The sequence below is a fragment of the Paroedura picta genome, chromosome 3, assembly GCF_049243985.1.
Source record: "Paroedura picta isolate Pp20150507F chromosome 3, Ppicta_v3.0, whole genome shotgun sequence".
In the NCBI taxonomy this organism is placed as follows: domain Eukaryota; kingdom Metazoa; phylum Chordata; class Lepidosauria; order Squamata; family Gekkonidae; genus Paroedura; species Paroedura picta.
Genome location: NC_135371.1, coordinates 149,156,354 through 149,174,717, shown reverse-complemented (window position 1 = coordinate 149,174,717; position 18,364 = coordinate 149,156,354). Strand labels below are relative to the sequence as shown.

The following is an 18,364-nucleotide window of genomic DNA, read 5'->3' as shown; positions in this document are numbered from 1 at the left end:
TATAAAACTAAAGTTATTGTTATTGTTATTATAAGAGTAAAGATTATCAAGGAAACCAATGCGATTGGTTGAACAGGGACCTCAACGAGCGCTTATCAACACATTTTTATACTTCTTATACTAAGAGAAGAACAGTAAATTATCCTTCTTTACAAAGAAGTGTACAGTTCTTCTCTTGATTTTTTTTCATGTGACTGTTACTCAAGTAACTTCTTCCCAGGATGTGACTATACATCAGAGAAGCTTTCTTTTTTTCAGCAAAGCAGCAGGACAGAACTGGGACTATCCTCACATGATTCTGCTTGTCAAGAATGTATTCTTGTATGTAAAATTGAATGGAAATAGGACATCATCCACAAATAAGTCCTACAGAAGCATTTACAGCATTGGCCAATGTGAATGCAACCTACTTACACAACAGCGTTTGTAAATACTGTCAGACCCGTCTGCTGATTTTTAATTTTGAACTGGATATATTAATATCCCCACCAGTCTTTCATCACAAAACATGAAGGCCTACATGAGTTTCTCAAGAGGTCTCTGTTCTAGATTCTGACCAGACCAGTAAAGCTTTAGTAAGGTGGTAGGATCAGCTGTCCTCAGATGAGTGGTCTTCAGCATTTTCTGACCCACTGAATATGGGAACAAATGAGCAAGACCATGACAGGAACTCATGTGACAGGAAGAAAAGGAGCCCAAATTATGGTCTCACTGCTATCAATACAGAAACATGTGCAGGAAACCAAAAATATAAGCCAAGTGCTATGAGTTTTGCCCTAGAACTGGAAAAGTCATGGGTCAGAAATACTCTCTGTCACTGATAGTGCAATCCTAAAAACACTGCCCTTAGAGTAAGTCCCACTCAATAGACCTGCTCTTGGAAAGTGAGACACTGGCATCCTTGGACTCTATACAGCAAATGAAGCACAAAAAAATTGCATTTACAAACTACAATTACAGAATAATTCTTAGAAATCATACACTTAATTCTCTTGTAGAGCATTCATAAAATATCTACTGCTTCATTTTTAGTTAAGGATGTAATTTTACTATACAATGACATTTAGGCTGTACTGCATCATATACTAGATAACATTTAAAGAAGCTGTTACTACATTTCCAGAATCAGGATTCAAAGATCCATTTTACTTATACTGTGATCCCAGGTGTACACTGGGCTTGCTTTCTTGAATAGCAGCTCTCTCACACACACACACACACACACATTTATTTATTTATTTACAGCATATGCTGCCCTCCATTGCGGCTCAGAGCAGTTTATATTTAAATTTGTGATACATTACTGGAAAACATCATGATTATGATCATATAACATTACTAAGTGCATAACTTGTAACAGTAGAACATTTGACGTAGAACACTGTGGCTTTATACTCTACAACTGTGTTATTATTGACTGCACCACGGTTCAGCTCTTCATCTGCAGGGTGCAGTTTGTGGTGGGACGGGCTTCTGAGGGCTCCAGTTGGTAGAGTTCATTCACTGGCCTCGACCAAAGGCTTGGTGGAAGAACTCCATTTTGCAGGCCCTGCAGAATTGTTTTAGCTTTGGCAGGGCCCTGATCATGGCCAGACGAGCTTCCTTGAGGCCAGCAATCACCAGCTAGATGGTGTTTACAGAGCACAGTGCTCTCTGGGGTAGCAAACATGGAGCATACCATCTGAAACCGAGGTTTGTCATTGGAAATACAATATTTTAAGATGTTAGCACAAGCCTTTTCAGTAACCCAAGACAGTTCTTGAGATTCTGGCCTGCACATTGAAGCAACTTATTCCTCTCTGTCTGTTAAAGAATAACTAAATTTGTACTCAAGACAAAGAACTAAGTATTTACTCAAGTATGGCTGATATTCAAGTAGAGGTTAGGGACTCATATACACTCTCCCCACACAGTTCCTTCTGTTCTACAGAAGGGAGCACTGATTTTCAAAAAATCATACTTGAAAATCTTCTTGTTCTTTAGTGCTACTGGACTCAATCTAGCTCTTCTACTGCAAACGAACAAAGCTATGCTCTGAAATTTCTCTCCTACAAAGTCATCCATGGCCATTATTTTCAACAAGGACAAGAGCCTAAGGGACAATCAACAGAGTGGTGGGGGAGATGACAAAAAAAGAGGAGGAAATGTACAATTTATGGCTCAAGCGCCATTTAAAAGTTTTGGTATAAACAGGAACCTTGTTTTAACTGATTACATCAGCAAGAAGCAGCCTGCACAGGTGACAGAGAAAATTTCTTAAGCCCCCCAATTCTCATTGTTATCCAAAACTCCTCCTATATATACTCACTAGCAGGCATTGATTTTGCTTTGAACGTTCTTGAAGGAGGTTGTAAAATCCATGAGATGTCAATAAATGGTAACGGGAAGTGAAGAAACCCTCAGATCACTCTTAATCCTCAGGGGCTATATGAAAGGTTTAGTGTTCATACTTGGCAAAAACACACCCTAAATTTGAACAAGGTAAGATTTACCACCACCTTAAAAACATATCAAAAGAATAGGCCAAAAAAAGTCTTTTAAACGGAAATAATTCTCTTACCACTAAACAGTTAAGCATGATTAAAGGTGTCAGATCATACAAGAAAAGGGTTAGAGGTCAGATTAATGTGTTTTGGAATAAAGGGATTTAGATAACAAAGGATCAAGAGCCAAACCACACAGTGGCCTATCTGATTCCAAGGAATCATCTACAGCAGTGTAGGGGTTAATGTGTTGGCCTAGGATCTGGGAGGCGCCAGTCAGAATCCCCATTCAGCTATGAAAATTTACTGGGTAACCTTCTGCCAGTCATGCATTCTCAGTCAAACCTAATTTGCAGGACTGTTGTGAAAATAAAACGGAGGAAGAACAAACAACGTAAACTGCTTTTGAATTGTCCCACCCACCCCCCAATTGGTGAGTGAGGATGGATATAATACAATAAATGAAAATAATATAAAGGCTCTTCACCAAATTCACTTATGGGCTAAACTGGACACCAGAGAGTTAAAGAAAAAACCATTTGCCCTTCAGGTGGAGAGGGTGGGCTTTATCCGGCCCCATCCTACCTCTGGAGCAGAGGGATTATGATAATGTTACAAGATCAGATGTATGACATTGCAGCCAATTTCACAGAGTAAACATAAGCCAAATAAATAAATAAATAAATAGTATGACCGTTGAGCGACAAGAAACCTTGCAGGCAGAAACACATGTAAGCTTAGCTATATAGAAGACGTGCTCATTTCACCCGGTCTCTTGGGGAGGGAGAGCTCCCCCAAACATACCCAGCCATTAAAATGAAAACTGGGATAGCGAGGGGACCAATGTGACAGAGTCCTAACCATGTTCTATTATACCTAAAATGGCAGGAAAAAGATTACAGAAGTGAACTGGAAATACGCTACGGCTTCAACTCACAATAAAACCAGAGGCGGGGGAGGGAGGAAGGGGAGGAGAGAAGAAAAGAGAATAAAGAAAGCGAGATGGCTTGTTAAGTAACGACGGCAAGAACAGAAAAAGAGTATTGTGACTGCAGAGAGAGAGTGTGTGTGTGGGAGGGGGGGTGACAGGAAAAAAGAGACTGCTCTAATATAAATCTATGCAGACCCCAATCACAACCCACTTAGAAAGGAAAGGCACAGCTCTCTCCCACCCCCCATGCTGAATACCTTAAAGAAATCATCGCCATGTCTACAGAAGAGGGGAAGGGGGGAGGAAAGGAAGCGTCGCACCGCGCATGGTTGGGGATAGCAGAGAAAAGTGCCCATTCTCCCTTTCCGGCAGGCGCACGTAGCCCCCGGCCGAGCGCGGCAGGCAGGCCAGCAGGCGGGCAGCCCCAGTGCAGGGAGAGGGAGCGACGCCAAGAGGCTGCCCTGGCCGCCGCCCCGGCCGGGGCCCGAGGACCCCCGAGAAGCCAGCGCTCCCGGCCTCGCTCACCTTCCGAAAGCTCCAGCTCGAGCTCGGCCAGCTGCTCGCGCACCTCTCGAGGCAAGCCAGCGGGAGGAGAGACAGCACCGTTACCGCCTGGCGGCTCAGCCATGATGAGACGGGAAAGTGGCCGGCTCGGGCGGCAGTGGCGGCGGCGGCGGCGCCTCTTCCTCTTCCTCAGCGCTGGGGGCTCCGAGTCCGGCTGCTCCAAGCAGCGGCGCCCACCGCGGCTCCTCCCGCAGCCATAATCCTCCTGCCGCCTTCCGCCCCGTCCTCACCGCCGCTGCCTGCCTGGCTGCCTGCCTGCCTTCCTCCTCGCCGCCGCGCTGAGCTGCCCCGACCGGGTCACATGAGAAAGGCGGGCGGGCGGGCGGGCGAGCAGGCCCAACCCAGGCGCCCGCAGCTCCCACAACCGTGCGAAAGAAGCAAGCGCCGCCTCAGGCAGGGCTGGGCCCAACCTTCAGAGCCATCCAGGCCGGCCGCAGGGCGCCCCCAACTGGCGGCTCTCGGCTCTTGGGTCTTTTCCTCCACAGCGAGCAAGCCTGGGGTTTACCTGAGGGTTTCTTCTCTTGAGTGGAGCAAAGTCATCCAAACTGGTTAGGTCATGCCTCCTGTCGCTCCAGGCAGGGCTAGGCAAATTTGTGTAGACTGCACTGGCTCAGAGTGAGGCTGACCCTTCAGTCTTAGTACAGCCCAGCTCTATAATGAGAGTTTGTGTCTGACAAGATATCGTGATGATGTGGTGGTGGTGATGGTGGTGATGGGATGTGGATGACGTCACCCCACTGAAGAGAAGGAATCTTCAGGTAAGTGCCAAGATTTCTTTCTCCTTCCATGGGGAAGTCATCCAAACTGGCTATATGCCAAAAACTACAACCTGGATGGGATCCTCATTTTAATTTTTATCCTGTGCCACCACTGTGTTGCACACCCTTTCAACAGAGGGTGCCTCTACAGATTTTAACTGGTCCCGCCTATAATGAATCCACGCCAGTCCAATGGTGTGGTTAGGTGTCACATCCCTCTCCAGCCACCCTGGAGTTTTAATGGGGGGGTTCTAATTGGGGATTGTGTTATTGTTTGTATTTTGTATGTAACCTGCCACGAGCCAGCTTGTCTGGGAGTGGTGGGTAATAAATCCAATAATAATAGTAATAAAATGTCTTGCAGTTATAAGAGGAGGTCCAGGTTGCATCTCTATAGAATTTTTCCCCCAGAGCACCAGTGGAAAAAATAATTGGTGTTGCTGCAGATCTGGTGGCATGCACCATAACATCCTTTGGTAGTCCCAGGATTTCCACTCCAGCTCCTTTCCAATACATGGCTTGAGACCTTTTTACCTAAAGGCTGTGAGGATAGCATCCAGGTGGATTCCTTCTTGTCATTGGTAGGCTATTAGAACAATGGGACCTTGGTAAACACCCTTTGAAATACCAGCCCAAAGGGCCAGCCAGGCGTTTTATTAGAAATACTGGCCCTGAAAATCAAAAGGCGAAAAACCATCTAGAATAGCGATCCCCAACCTGTGGGCGACGGACCACATGTGGTCCTTCGACTAATTGGAGGTGGGCCCCGAAGGACGCTTTCTCCCCCCCCCCCCGGCTCTTTACAACACACTTTGGGTGTCATTGTCTCCCATCACTCCCAGATGGGACTATCTTGTTGAAGAGAAACAAGCTCAGGGTTCCCATTGATTTGTCATTGTCATGAGTTAAAATTTCCATTATGTTCCTTATGTCCATTGTTGTGGCGTGTCTGTATCTTATTTTGAAGGGATGTTTAAACATTACCATAGCGATCAGAGAGCATTAGGGCAGTGGTTGAGAATAGAGGAGTAAACTACCCCCCCCCCCACACCGGGCCTCAGTAAAAGCCGTTGAGTGGTCCCCGGCGTTGAGTGGTCCCCGGTGATAAAAAGGTCGGGGACCACTGATCTAGAAGGTGGAATATGTAGGTAAGCATCTTGAAGGTCTAAGGGCATCATGTGATTGTCCTGCTGAATACTCTGCAGAATGCAGTGAAGTGATTCAAACCTAAACTTGCAACTTCTTTACCCATAGTTTCAAATCTTTTTTGTTTTAAAATTCTCTCCTGTCCCCAGATCTTTTGGGGACTGAAAACAGAATAGAATAAATCCCAGAGAAATGCTGTTCTGATTGATTGCCCCTATGTGCAATATTGGATTGAATAGATCACAGTGGAAGAAAAGTGTATCTGTTCTGTCTTGGGAAGTGAGGAAGCACAAAATGTTGAAGAGGGGAATTCTGCCATGTGTCCCTTCTGGATGAAGGAGAGTACTCACTGGTTAGTCACACTCTCCACCCACCCATCCATCCATCCATCCATCCATCCACCCCTTAGATTTTTAGCCTGCCACTCCCCAGGGACTCGTGGCAGGGTACAGTATAAAAACCCTCATAAAACATGATAAAACCCTAAACCATAACAAAAATACAAAACATGGATAAAAGATGATAGAATCATAGAATCATATGAAACAATTGACCGTATAACAAATTGGGAGAATCCCAGTGCCTGGATGGTTGACACCAGGTCCAAACCAGATTCAAATAACAGTAAATCAGCATGGAAATTGAAGTCCTCCAGGACTAAAAGCCTGGAGAACTGCAATGTCCAGGCCATCACCACTTCCAGAAGGCTCGACAGGCTAGCTGGGGGAGCATTGGGGGGGATGATAAACCACCCAGTTGGCCAAGTCCTCCACCAAACCACACCCCACTCCAACACACTCCACCCCAATGATAGATGGCGCCGGGAGAGTCCTGTAGGAGAAAACTTCCAAGACCAGAATCGCTACCTCTCCTCCCCTACTATGGAGCTGAGACTGGTAAAGGGCCACAAACCCAGGCAGGGCGAGATCTTTAAGGGTGACAGTCTCACCGTCCTTTGCTCAAGTTTCAGTAATACATGCCAGGTCTACCTCCTGCCCTGCAAAATAATTTTGCAGGGTGGAGGATTTGTTGTTTATCAACCTGGCATTAACAAATATCAGTGCTAGCTCCTTCCTAGCCTTCAGCACCTCCTGTTGGGGGATAAGTCAGAGATTAGAAGGGCATTGAGTGGGTCCAGGCCTGATGTTTTGATGTCTGTGAGATCCCCACTGTGTTTATTGGACTGTAATCACTCCCTACTCTTCTCTTGTCCAACCTCATCCCGCTATATCTCCCTTGGCCCATAATCCTTGGAATCTCCAGCCCCATCTGGGCCCCTCCTTCAGGCCTTCCCCACCCTTGACAATTCCCCCAGACAAAAGCAACCATTCCTAATCCCTAGCCCCATTCCCAATATCTGTATTAACCTGTCCACCACCGCCCCACTCTAACCACCCCACCCAACAAGAGACTTCCCCCCCACCACACCTAACTAACTACAGATACAAAATAATCCCTGGGTGGGAGGGAGGATCCCAAATCTCCCTTAATGGGAGAAGCTACTGGAATCAACCCTCAACCATATAGTCAGGTTGTTGGTCTTAGTTTTGCTGGTACCTGTCCCGTTTGTTAGAACGGAACAGTCTGTTAGAATCTGGCCTTACAGGATGCAGGAGCTCCTTAAAGTATTTTGTTCCTTTTCAAAAATAAATCTGAATAGAGGGCCCACCTTTTAATGCTATAGCCATAGATTCATTCTAACTACTACATTGGTGACCTATGCTCTGCCATTGAACTGCACTGCCTCTTGGAATGCATCTGTGGCAAATTTTGGCAGGGGAGCCTGTCTCCAATTCAATGGGGAATAGCTGTTGGTAAGTCCCTGGGGACTCATCAAGACTGCCTTGCCATTGTTGTTGTGAATCATTCTGTCTGATGTGCCAGGAGCCTCTTGCTCTGTGTGGAACTGCACTTCCATGGCTTCCCACTCCAAGCGGCATTGTCTGCTGCACCTTCTCTTTGACCCAAACTTGGCCAATGAAAGAGAAGCACTTACTGCCACTGTGAGAAGAGCCAGTGAAAGAGTAACAGCTTTGGCCCTTGCTGGTCGCATGGGCTTCAGCTCAGTCAAGCCCTCACCCAAGTGTGGTGCCTCAGACAGAGAAGGCTTAACTTTCCTATTTTATGCTACATCCAGGGCCCTGGATCTCCTCTGGAAGTTTCCCTTTCATTTCAGTAAGCAGAATAGGCCTGTACAAGCTGGCAGAACTATGCTCTATATGCCCTGGTGGCATGTCAGGGCTATTGAAACTGGAGGGTTTGAGCCAATACAGTCTACACAAAGTTGCATAGCCATGCCTCGAGTGAGAGACGGCATGACCTAACCAGTTTGGGGTACATCCCCCACTGCAGGAGAATTGTTGGCGGAGAGAACATATTGGGCAGACAGCCTGTACCTCATCCTGAAGAGCAGAACATCAATTCCAGCCAGGCATGGTAGGCTGGAGTAGCCAAACAAAACAGGAATCCAGTGGCACTTTACAGATTAAATAAATTTTATTCCATCTCAAATTATACATTATCATAAATTAACATTCACTTCATGTGTATGATGAAAGAAAATGTTGCATTGGAATTTATTTTCTTAATCTTTAAGGTGTCACCGGGCCTGTTTTACCATGGAGAAAGTTCCCAGCCCTAAGGAGCTTACAGCCATTATGGGAGAAAACGTCAAGTGGCTACCAGTCCAGGCACACAAAGGGTCACTGCACACAATCGTTTGCTGAGATTTTGGAGCTCTTGACTCCAGACTGTCTCCCCTACCCATGCCACCACTGCCTTCCTTGCCCTTTCCAATTTATTGTAACAATTTGTTATCAGATTTTCCTATTTCACACAAGAAAATCTAGTTGCATGACTGCCAAAGTGCATTGAAAGTATATTATCCAAAGCATGTGAAAACAGCCTTAAGTTTGCACAACTTGGCCAGTAGCATAGTCCTGTGAGTCTACCGAAGATACAAACATGACTTAGGAGCCTGGCATTTTCACTTACCCGATAAAAGTATATTATTTTTCTAGCCTTTGCTATCTATGACTTTCACACAGGTATAGTCACCTTGAGTCTTACAAAGAAGTCTGTGCTTATGCTTTAAAGCCTCCCAAGGACCCACTGCTGTATCTAACTAAATGGCCCAAAATTCGAATTCAGCATCAATAGCTAATCTATATACATAAAATCATGATCATACACCCTGACAAAACGCTGGGGGTTGTAAAGCCCCCTAATGGTGAAATCCACCTCTCTTTCAGGCTTGCTGTAAAAGGCCGACTGAAGCTAGAAACTCATTTCCAAGAGCAATGCAGGGGAGTCTGTGGACATGTGTGTGCTTTCCTTCCGAGGAGGGGGAACGCTTTCTCCTTCTGCCTAACCATTGGCTGATCGGGAAGCTACAGAAAAGCCCCTTCTCACTTAAAATACTACTGTGGCTTGCCTTGCTGCTGGAGGGAAGACACAGCCAAGCGTGTCGCTTCTCTACCACTATCTGAATGTTTGAGGCCTACCACACTGGATACTGTTGTGGGGGTTATTTGCCTCCTGTTTCCTCTGCACAACAACCTTATGCAACCTTATAACCCTATTTCATCTCAACCTGTGTGAGAGGCCCCAAATGTTTATTTTGCACAATAACCCTGTCCACCCTTCAAAGCAGCCATTTCTGCCTGGAGAGCTGATCTTTATAGACTGGAGATGAGCTGTAATTCCAGGAGATTGCTAGGCTCCCATGTGGAGGTTGGCTACCCAGGGTTGGAAATATTCCTTGAGGTTTGAAAGTGGGTCCTCAAAACGCAACAATGCCTCCGAGTCCATCCTCCAAAGCAGCAATTTTGCTTGCAGAGCTGATCTTTATAGTCTAGATATGAGCAGTGATAGCACAATGGCAGAGGCTTGCAGGCTGAGGGTGGAGTGGAGTGGCGCTGTAGGCTCTGGCCAGCCCTTACCAGCCACACTTATTTTTTTGGTGCAAACAGACAGACCACAAAGGATCCCATAAGTCTGGAAAGTGCAGGAAGATCTAAATAAGAAATATTTAGACTCTGTAACTGTAAATCGTGAACAAGCAATTGGCTGGAGAGAGACAGGGGCTGAAGTGATTTTGCTCAAACCTGGCCTGATAAATAAGAATCAGTATTTGCCATGAAGGTCCTGTGAAATAAAAGGCATTAAGTGGCCCAGAACCTCAAGGGGAGTTAGTTTGGGAGTTCACATCCAAAGGGTACAGGAAAGTAGATAGTGAGACTTTGGGGGGAACTAGGTTTTCAAGTTTTATAACTCAATGATTTCACTTTGCGGACAACAGGAACTGCAGTTGCCAGCAACAGACCTCAGGCTTCAAAAGGGAAGACATCACCTGCCAAGCGACAGACTGGGCTAACTGAACCCAGTGAAAGCAAGGTTTGGAAATGGAAATTCAAAAGGGTACGCCGCCTCAGAGTCCACCCTCCAAAGCAGCCATTTCTGACTGGGAAGCTGAGAGCCAGTTTGGTGTAGTGGTTAGGAGTGCGGACTTATAATCTGGTGAGCCGGGTTTGACTCCACACTCTCCCACATGCAACCGGCTGGGTGACCTTGGGTTCACCATGACACTGATAAAGCTGTTCTGACCAAGCAGTGATATCAGGGCTCTCTCAGCCTCACCCATCTCATAGGGTGTCTGTTGGGGGGGGGGGGGAAGGGAAGGCAACTGTAAGCCGCTTTGAGCCTCCTTCGGGTAGAGAAAAGCAGCATATAAGAACCAACTCTTCTCCTTTATATAGGAGATAAGGCTGCCAGATAAGTGTAGGTTCGTGTTCTGGAATTCCATAACCTAGGTGTGCTTGAACCTGACATGGGTCAGGACTGTTGGGCACAGAGATCTCTCCTTAGGGTTGCCAGCTTCCAAGTGAGGCAGAAAACTCACGCCAAACCATAAGCTAGCACCCGTTGTATTATAGCACACAACAGGCTTTACTACTATTTATATAGTAGTATATAAAGAGCTGTAAAGAATGGGTGGTATAAAAATCCAAATAAATAAAATAAATAAAAATATATAATAAAACCAAGAGAGACCCACAGCACTACTCGTAACATGTGGATTCATGCTCAGTACAGTGAATGCACTTGATGCAGCAAGAGAGAAAAGCATCAAGCTCCCAAGAAGTTTGCATTAGATACAGGGTCACTGTTGGTGAGCAGTGTAAAATTTCTGTGATAGGAATTGGAGACAAAAGCTTATTTTTGTTAACATTTACAGCTTAACTTAAAAAAACACACACACAATTCCAGACAATGAAAATATGGGGTCCTCAAAACAATTCAGTCCAATTTAACCAAAGGTTGGTAATTATTAACAAGTTGGCAGATGGCAGATGAAGGCAAAAGATCCCCTTCAGTTTTGCATATGTATACACTCCTAGACAGTTTATACTATTTATGTTTCACCCTAAAATTGCTTATATATTCATTAAGCCTATTTGCCATCCTTTCTCCAAGAAAATAGCAGAATGAGCAAATCTGGTTGTTCACATATGCTATATTCATGATTTGCATTAGCTTTTATGATCAAGCAGAGAACTGTCATCCATACATAGCACCTTTCCTCGCTTAAATGCATGCTTAAAAGTATTGAGCATATCCAGTATGTCCTTCTTCCCCTCCCCCCATCTTAATAGTGTAAACAGGTCTGTCTCTGCCAACCGATTTAGCATCTGGACAAAAGACTGTCTTTTAAGGTGGATTTTATTATTTCCTTCTAACAGTTATTTCAATTTCCCATAGCACCTTGGCAATGTCAAAAAACAAATACAAATACATGTATAATTTTAACAATTAGGCATGAACCTACTTTACACAATTTTGTTGTTTTAGACATCTTTGACAACAGGAATAAACCAAAACTAATGATGAAGCCAGATATTTGTTATGTTTTCAAATGAGCCCCGTCACTTCAAAAAGGGACATTTAATGTCACGGGAAAGTCAAGGAGAATAGCTTGACTTATAAAACAGAAGTCATTTGTGCACTAATCACATATGTTTGATAGGGAAGTTTTATACATGACTCAATCTCCATAAAAATAAACATCTCTAGCTATTAAATATAAAACTGTTAAAGTTGATACAGGTTAGGTTGAAGACTGTTTTTTTTTCCCCAGAAGCAAGCCATATGATTAGCTCCCATTTCATATCCTTCTCAGTATACATTAATACACTCATCTAATCTCTTCCCAGATCTGTGCCGAAGACCCAACCAACATTCCAAAGGGGGGGGGGGGAGAAAAGAAAAATCAAATGTACCATCCTAAAGGAAGCCACTCTTAATATTTATATACACACGCACACACAAATAAGAGCATGGTAGACCATTAAAGATTAATGGCAACAATCACATGTTTCAGAAGGAAATATCAACATTTAAAGAAAAAAAACTATTGCATATTTGTTGTAATCAACAACTTACAAAAGTTTAAGCAAACCCCCCCACCCTGAAGTGCATTTGTTGCATCTTTTCTGTATACAATTTTGCATCTTACAAATTTAAAATCTGTACACATGTAGCAGATATTTTAGCCCATGTGAATATTCACTTGGGTAACAGTAAAAAGAGTGGACATTGACAAAGTAGTAAGGCCATAGCTATTTGAACTACAGTAAAGCATTAAGTCACTTAATTGCTACGGATCTACCCCAGTTTCAGATTTGTTTTCTTCTGGTCATTAAGATGGATCTATTTTAACCTACTGCTTTACATTCTGCCATGCTAACTTTAGAGAAAGAAAAGCAGGAATGTAAGACTCATGCAAAACAACCATTTCCATTTCCTCTCTTCCACACCATACATACAGTAATGTGGCCCAGTTATTTACCAGAACCAAGAATATGGAGAGGGAAGGTGGGGGGGACTCACATTTCTAGCTAACAAACAAAATTTCTGAAAATCACCAACAATTGACAAAGGAAACAGAAAGCTATATGTGATCTTCACCTTCTTGACTGTTTTCTAAAAAATTAAAATTTCCAAGTATAAAAGGCAAGCATCTCAGGTGACAACATTGTTAAAGAGAAAATAAACAGGGCCTGGTTGGTTGATAGTGATGTAATATGAATAAATTCAATCAGTAGTTCCATTCCTAGTGGCCCAACATTAGAATGAAATTGTAGGTTTTATCTGTTCTAGTTTATATTTTTTACATTCATCCAACGCCATTTGTAGCAAATGACAAAAATTTACAAATAGTAAAGTACCTCTGTCCATCAACCCTAAAATGAAGACTTGCCAATTAACAGGTATGCAGAAAACAAGCACCATCACAGTTCACATTCTCATAATTAGACAGTGGAATTGCTCCAGCATTGAATTTAGTTCCCAAAATTATATTCTTCCTTGTTTTCAGAGTGAAGTGGGAAGAGACATCAATGGAAACACAAGGCATTGTGTGAGAATGAATAAAAACAACAGCAAGCCCAGATATGTTTCTAATGGTGCCATGACTGCAGGGAGAGTTATGAGCAAACACACTTTTTTCTTTATAACGATTGTATTTACTTGGTTATTCCCTTTAAACCAAGAAATTTAGACATCCATGGTAACAGAATGATGTGAGGGGGGAGACAGGATGCTATGTTAGTTAAGCAGACAATTATCAAATACTTGAGTTATAATGAGCCCTCTAGGCAAGTAATTTCACACTGGAAAAAGCTGTTTACACAATTATACACATACATTGCACAAGAGCCATTACCTGCTGTGGGAAATGCAGGCATGCACATACATACACACACATGTCCAGGATGTATGATGCATCCCTTCCAAATGCAAAGTGTTTTGCCTCACAAGAAAGGACTGTGAGCTCTACTTGTTTCAACATCCAATAAAGTAAAAGTTACATCTTAAATTATTCTGACTTTGAAGATTCCACGCAAACATGGACACGTACACAGGATACACTTGCATTGCCAAGTCACATTTTCACTAATCTTTTTGCCCAAAACTACATTCTTTCTGAACTGCAACCAAATTTCTCTTTCATAACTCCAGACATCGATTATAATTCAAATACATCATTCATTTGCAATGGCACAGCGCATGTCTACCCTAAGTATATCTGCAGCTGTTTTCAGTATATTTTCCATCCCAAGTGCAATTAGGATTTATGATCTTTGAAAAATTTCCAAATAGTCCTCTATACATTTTGCAGAGTTCTTAACACTTTAAATCTTTTTTTTAACCATTCGTGGGTTAGGTCCATTATAAGTAAGCCAAAAATGTGTTTGTGTTAACAGACGTGATCAATGATTTGTGTAAAATGTAAAGATTACCAAACCCAGCACAGGTAGTTTAAAATGAATAATGATTAATGTGTAGAAAAAGAATACTAACTGCATAAGTACATTTACACTTCTCAAATCAAAAAAGTGATTGCCAAGCTGAATAATAAGTTAGAGAAATGACAAATCTGACTTTATATATATATATTTCCTTAAAAAAATAGATATGAGTGTTCTCAAAGCCATTGATAGAGAATGCCTACTGAGTAAGAAATTGCCAAAGATTATCTGGCTAAGAAATCAGAAGATGAACATTTTCACAGTTATTTATCTGCCACTGACATTTTAAAGTCATCACTAGCATATACAAATAAGATGTTTGGTGGTATCTCGCAATGGAGTTTTCCAGTGTTCACAACTAACTACTTTAGATTTGTATACTTGCTATTAACTGAGGAAATAAGATATACTGTTGCAAGATACTTTCCCCATACACTTTAATACAGAATCTTGAACCCTAGCATGTGGATTTTGGCAGATTAACATGCTGACCTTTTCCTATTTCTTCTCTTACTGACTACTATTACCAGCTTGTAAACCAGATTACTTGTTAAACAATAATGTTGCTGATCTCATTAACACAAAAGCTACATAAAATTCCTCTCCAATATTCTCCAAAATAACCTAAACATTTTCATGGCTATCATCATCATCACTAATAATTGGGGAAATCTACAAGTTACTAAAACTTGCTGCTAAAAAAATTTCCCGCCTACGAAAACCTGATCTCCAGTATAGTATGAAGTGCCTTTCAGCAAAAAGAGCTGTTCCAGTATGCCAATGCAAGCCACTCTGCAGAAGTCTAGGTTTGATAAATTCAGACCTTAAGTGGATTTGCCACACTTCTATATAGCATATTCCAACAGTTTAAAAGTCCAGATTCATTGAGATACCAAGAGAATATTTACTGTGCAGTTTTCACTTTCCATGTATCACACCTGCATCAGTACTGGAACATTCATTCCAGCTAGTTGTGCATAATTCTGTAATAAAGCCAAGAGAAAACTACTAAAGCCGTGGGGTGGGGGAGACAATTCAGCCCCTAATTAGAGAAAAAGCAAGAACAAATTAAAACCTTGTCTGCTATTTCTGTTTACTAATCTTGCTGGCTGTATACTCAAAAGTAAAATTATATTGTTATAAAAGTTGACCAAAATTAGTAAGATCAAAGACTACATTTCCAAACACAAAATACTACAGTAGTACATTCAGTTATAATCAGTGACTAAATCATGACATAACAAGTATGTGGCTACACTCATTCACACTGACCAAGCATGTCAGTTTTGGGGCTGATTTGTAATGCAAGGCCATTATGGCATACACATCATCCTACAAGCCATACATTAAATAGATTTAAAAAGTAATTTATAACTTTTACAGAAACACTTTCCCCCCCAAAAAAATATTCTTTTGCCCCTTTCTTCTACATTTGAGGAACATGCTAATATGTGTATTTGTTCCTCATTTTCAACAAGCTAATTCATACCCCCAGAATCTATTTCAGGCAGGAATCCCGCTGCAAATTAAACACAAAAAAATTACAAAATTATAATCTTTATCACATATTTATATTGATTCAATTCATCCAGCATTTTATATCAGTTAGAGATGAATATTGGGACCCCTTCAAGCTCTCTCGCACACTGCAAACCCTGTGCTCTTGAATTTAGTTTCCATTTCTCCCATATTTATGTTTCTCATAGCTGGCCAGTTTCTCCTCCATTGCTCTTTAGTCCATAGTTCTGATTAAATAAAAAGTTTGATCAATTTTCCTTTGGTGATCGTGGTGGCACATATTGTTCCTTGCCTATACGCCGAGGTGCTCCCTGAGGAGAAGACCTACGTCCACACTGGCGTCTCTGTTCCCTGATTTTTCCTGCAGCTCCCTTTGGAGGCCCAGTACCTCTGAAGACAGCAAAGTCTTTTCCCCTCCCTTCAGGTTTTTCATGGGCCTTCTCTCCTGCCTTTTCATGGGTGCCATTTTCTTCTGCTTTGGCAGGGGAAGCAACATTTGTACGCAGCTCCCTAAGTGGCTGGACAGGAATGGAAGCTGGCTCTTTTGGGGGCTTCTGGCAGACTTCGGCATAACTGAGCTTGCGGGGTTCCTTTGGATGCCAAAAGAGAATGATTTTAGTGCAGAAACACACAAAATAAGAACATTGTTATCTAACAAAATAGCTCTGTTCTCTTGCTACCCACCTAGAAGACGAGAAAATTTATTCCAAGTAAATCCCCACGCTCCCAAAGTCTTCTCATAGCACTACTTGGAAACTAGCAGATTTATTTAATATACATCATATAATCTCTGAAAGGAGAAACCTACCTGTACTGTCACAGTAGGCATTGTATTTGCATTGGTTGTGGATGAAGTGGCATTTGTCCTGGGTGGCTTTACTGCACTAAGGGGGGATACAGATGAGGGTGGAGAAGTCTGGCTTGCAGCCTCTTTTTGCAAATGGATCTCTTCTAGCTTGTTATCTGGATGTGTGGCACTGGTAAACACAATGAGAATCTGGTATTACATCCTTCTGGGAAAGTAGATGAATTTTTTTCACACGTTCCAAAAACAATGATTCACAAGGAGTGAAGTGGACATTTAAGGAAACCACAAATAGGCTAGATCTTTCTGTGTGTGTGCTGAAGACATAACAAATGCTGTGTATGTGCTGAAGACATAACAAAGGAGAAGCAACACATTCCCACACAGCATAGGATACAATGAATTTTAATTGTCAGGTCCTAGTTATTGTGCATAATGCTTTTATAATATGTCTCCATAATTCCAAGACCATACAGATAACAATCTGTGTATGCATTACAGTTCCTTCCATATAACCTACCCGCTATTAGGTTCAGGGGCACATGTGGTATGCCAGGAGACCTCATCAAATATGAGGATCCTCATTAGTATACTGCAATAGCTTTACCCTAAAGAAAACAAACTGTCTTGTTGCCATACACGGACAACAGCATTTTCTAGTACAAAAAGCACTCTCTTCAGCCAAGTAATAAAAAGTAAGGGACTCTATAGTTGGAACTCACTCTGCAACTTCTTGCTTAACCTTTTCACATTTTCTATGGTTCAAATTTGCTGCTTCACTGATTCCCTGTTATACTTTCTTTTTAGATACAACTGAACAGTTCCAAGAGGTACTTGAAAACACAAGCTCCCTCCCCCCTCAATTACCTTAATCCAGGAACATCAATCCTGCAAGGAGAACTGGCGCTCATGGCAGGTTGAACCGGGTTTTGGCCCTGCTCTTCCTGAGTAGATGTTGGACAACTAACAGTCAACTCTTTGTTTTCCTAAAGGGAATAAAACACAAAATCTAAATGTATATAACAGGACAGACTTTAAACTACAGCTTCCATCAGTCACTGAAGACATAGGAAGGGCATTTTAGTAGGGAAGTTGTAATCAACAGGATTATGTGAAGACGGATTACCCTGTTCACCACAAACTGTAACAACTGCTCTGACTCAATGCAGAAGTGCTGCATGAAGATTGCACCATTCTGACCTTAGTTCGACAACTCCCCACCTGGGCCTCCAGTAGTTCAAGTTCCCTATGAAAACACTCCCAGAGGGCCTCCTATCCGCTGGTCGCCCGTTTTGAGCAATTATGACGGACAGGGATCCAAGGGGCAAACGGCCACTCTCACTGACCCTAGCAACTTGTCCATTTCGCTTACTGAGAGCAGGCTGAAGCCATCAAAGGTATTCTCCCCCCCCCCACGTGACAGTTCCCTTTCTGTATTAGAGGTGGCAGGAAGGTCCCAGTGGAGCAACAAGACCTTGTCTGCAAAGCAGCTTGCTAATGCCCCACAGCCAAGTGCCAATTGACTACTATTTTGGTGCCCCATCTCAAGGGCAGTTAAGGATCAAACTACCCTAAACAACTGGGCTGGGCAAGAGCTCACAGATGCAAGAGAGGCATCATAAAACTCATGTTTAGCAGCCCTAAATTAGTTTTAGGGTTAATTAATTTTAAATTAACTTGTTTATTTTAAAATTTGTAACCTGCCTCTCACAACGTTGCCTTGAGGCGGCTTACAGAATAAAATCATAAAACAATATATGCTAATTTAAAACATTTTTAAAAGACTGTTTATCCATGTAAGTTAATTACTTGTATTCATTTTGTTACCCACCCTTAGCCAGCTGGGAAGA

General features: G+C 42.6%; 2 protein-coding genes and 1 long non-coding RNA gene across 18 annotated transcripts in view; 1 reads left to right on the top strand and 2 right to left on the bottom strand.

Moving 5' to 3' along the window:
* The window catches only part of DIP2B (disco interacting protein 2 homolog B), a 183,180-nt gene extending 178,925 nt beyond the window's left edge, over positions 1–4,255 (bottom strand). For 2 of the 3 annotated variants that reach the window (XM_077328628.1, XM_077328631.1), the window contains exon 1: positions 3,940–4,255. In XM_077328628.1, coding sequence (XP_077184743.1) covers positions 3,940–4,042 — 103 coding nt within the window. In that variant the 5' untranslated portion in view covers positions 4,043–4,255. The remainder of the gene's footprint in view (positions 1–3,939) is intronic. The other variant, XM_077328626.1, reaches the window with a different exon arrangement.
* A 130-nt stretch (positions 4,256–4,385) lies between these two features.
* LOC143833167 (uncharacterized) lies at positions 4,386–17,459 on the top strand. Its single transcript, XR_013229545.1, has 3 exons — positions 4,386–4,736; positions 10,183–10,301; positions 17,322–17,459. It is a non-coding gene; the product is annotated as an uncharacterized LOC143833167 (long non-coding RNA).
* LARP4 (La ribonucleoprotein 4) overlaps positions 11,586–18,364 on the bottom strand; it is a 35,677-nt gene continuing 28,898 nt past the window's right edge. For all 14 annotated transcript variants that reach the window (XM_077328644.1, XM_077328643.1, XM_077328645.1 and 11 more), the window contains 3 exons: positions 17,382–17,500; positions 16,518–16,686; positions 11,586–16,299 (listed from right to left, as the gene is read on the bottom strand). In XM_077328644.1, the coding sequence (XP_077184759.1) occupies positions 15,958–16,299; positions 16,518–16,686; positions 17,382–17,500 (630 nt within the window). In that variant the 3' untranslated portion in view covers positions 11,586–15,957. The remainder of the gene's footprint in view (positions 16,300–16,517; positions 16,687–17,381; positions 17,501–18,364) is intronic.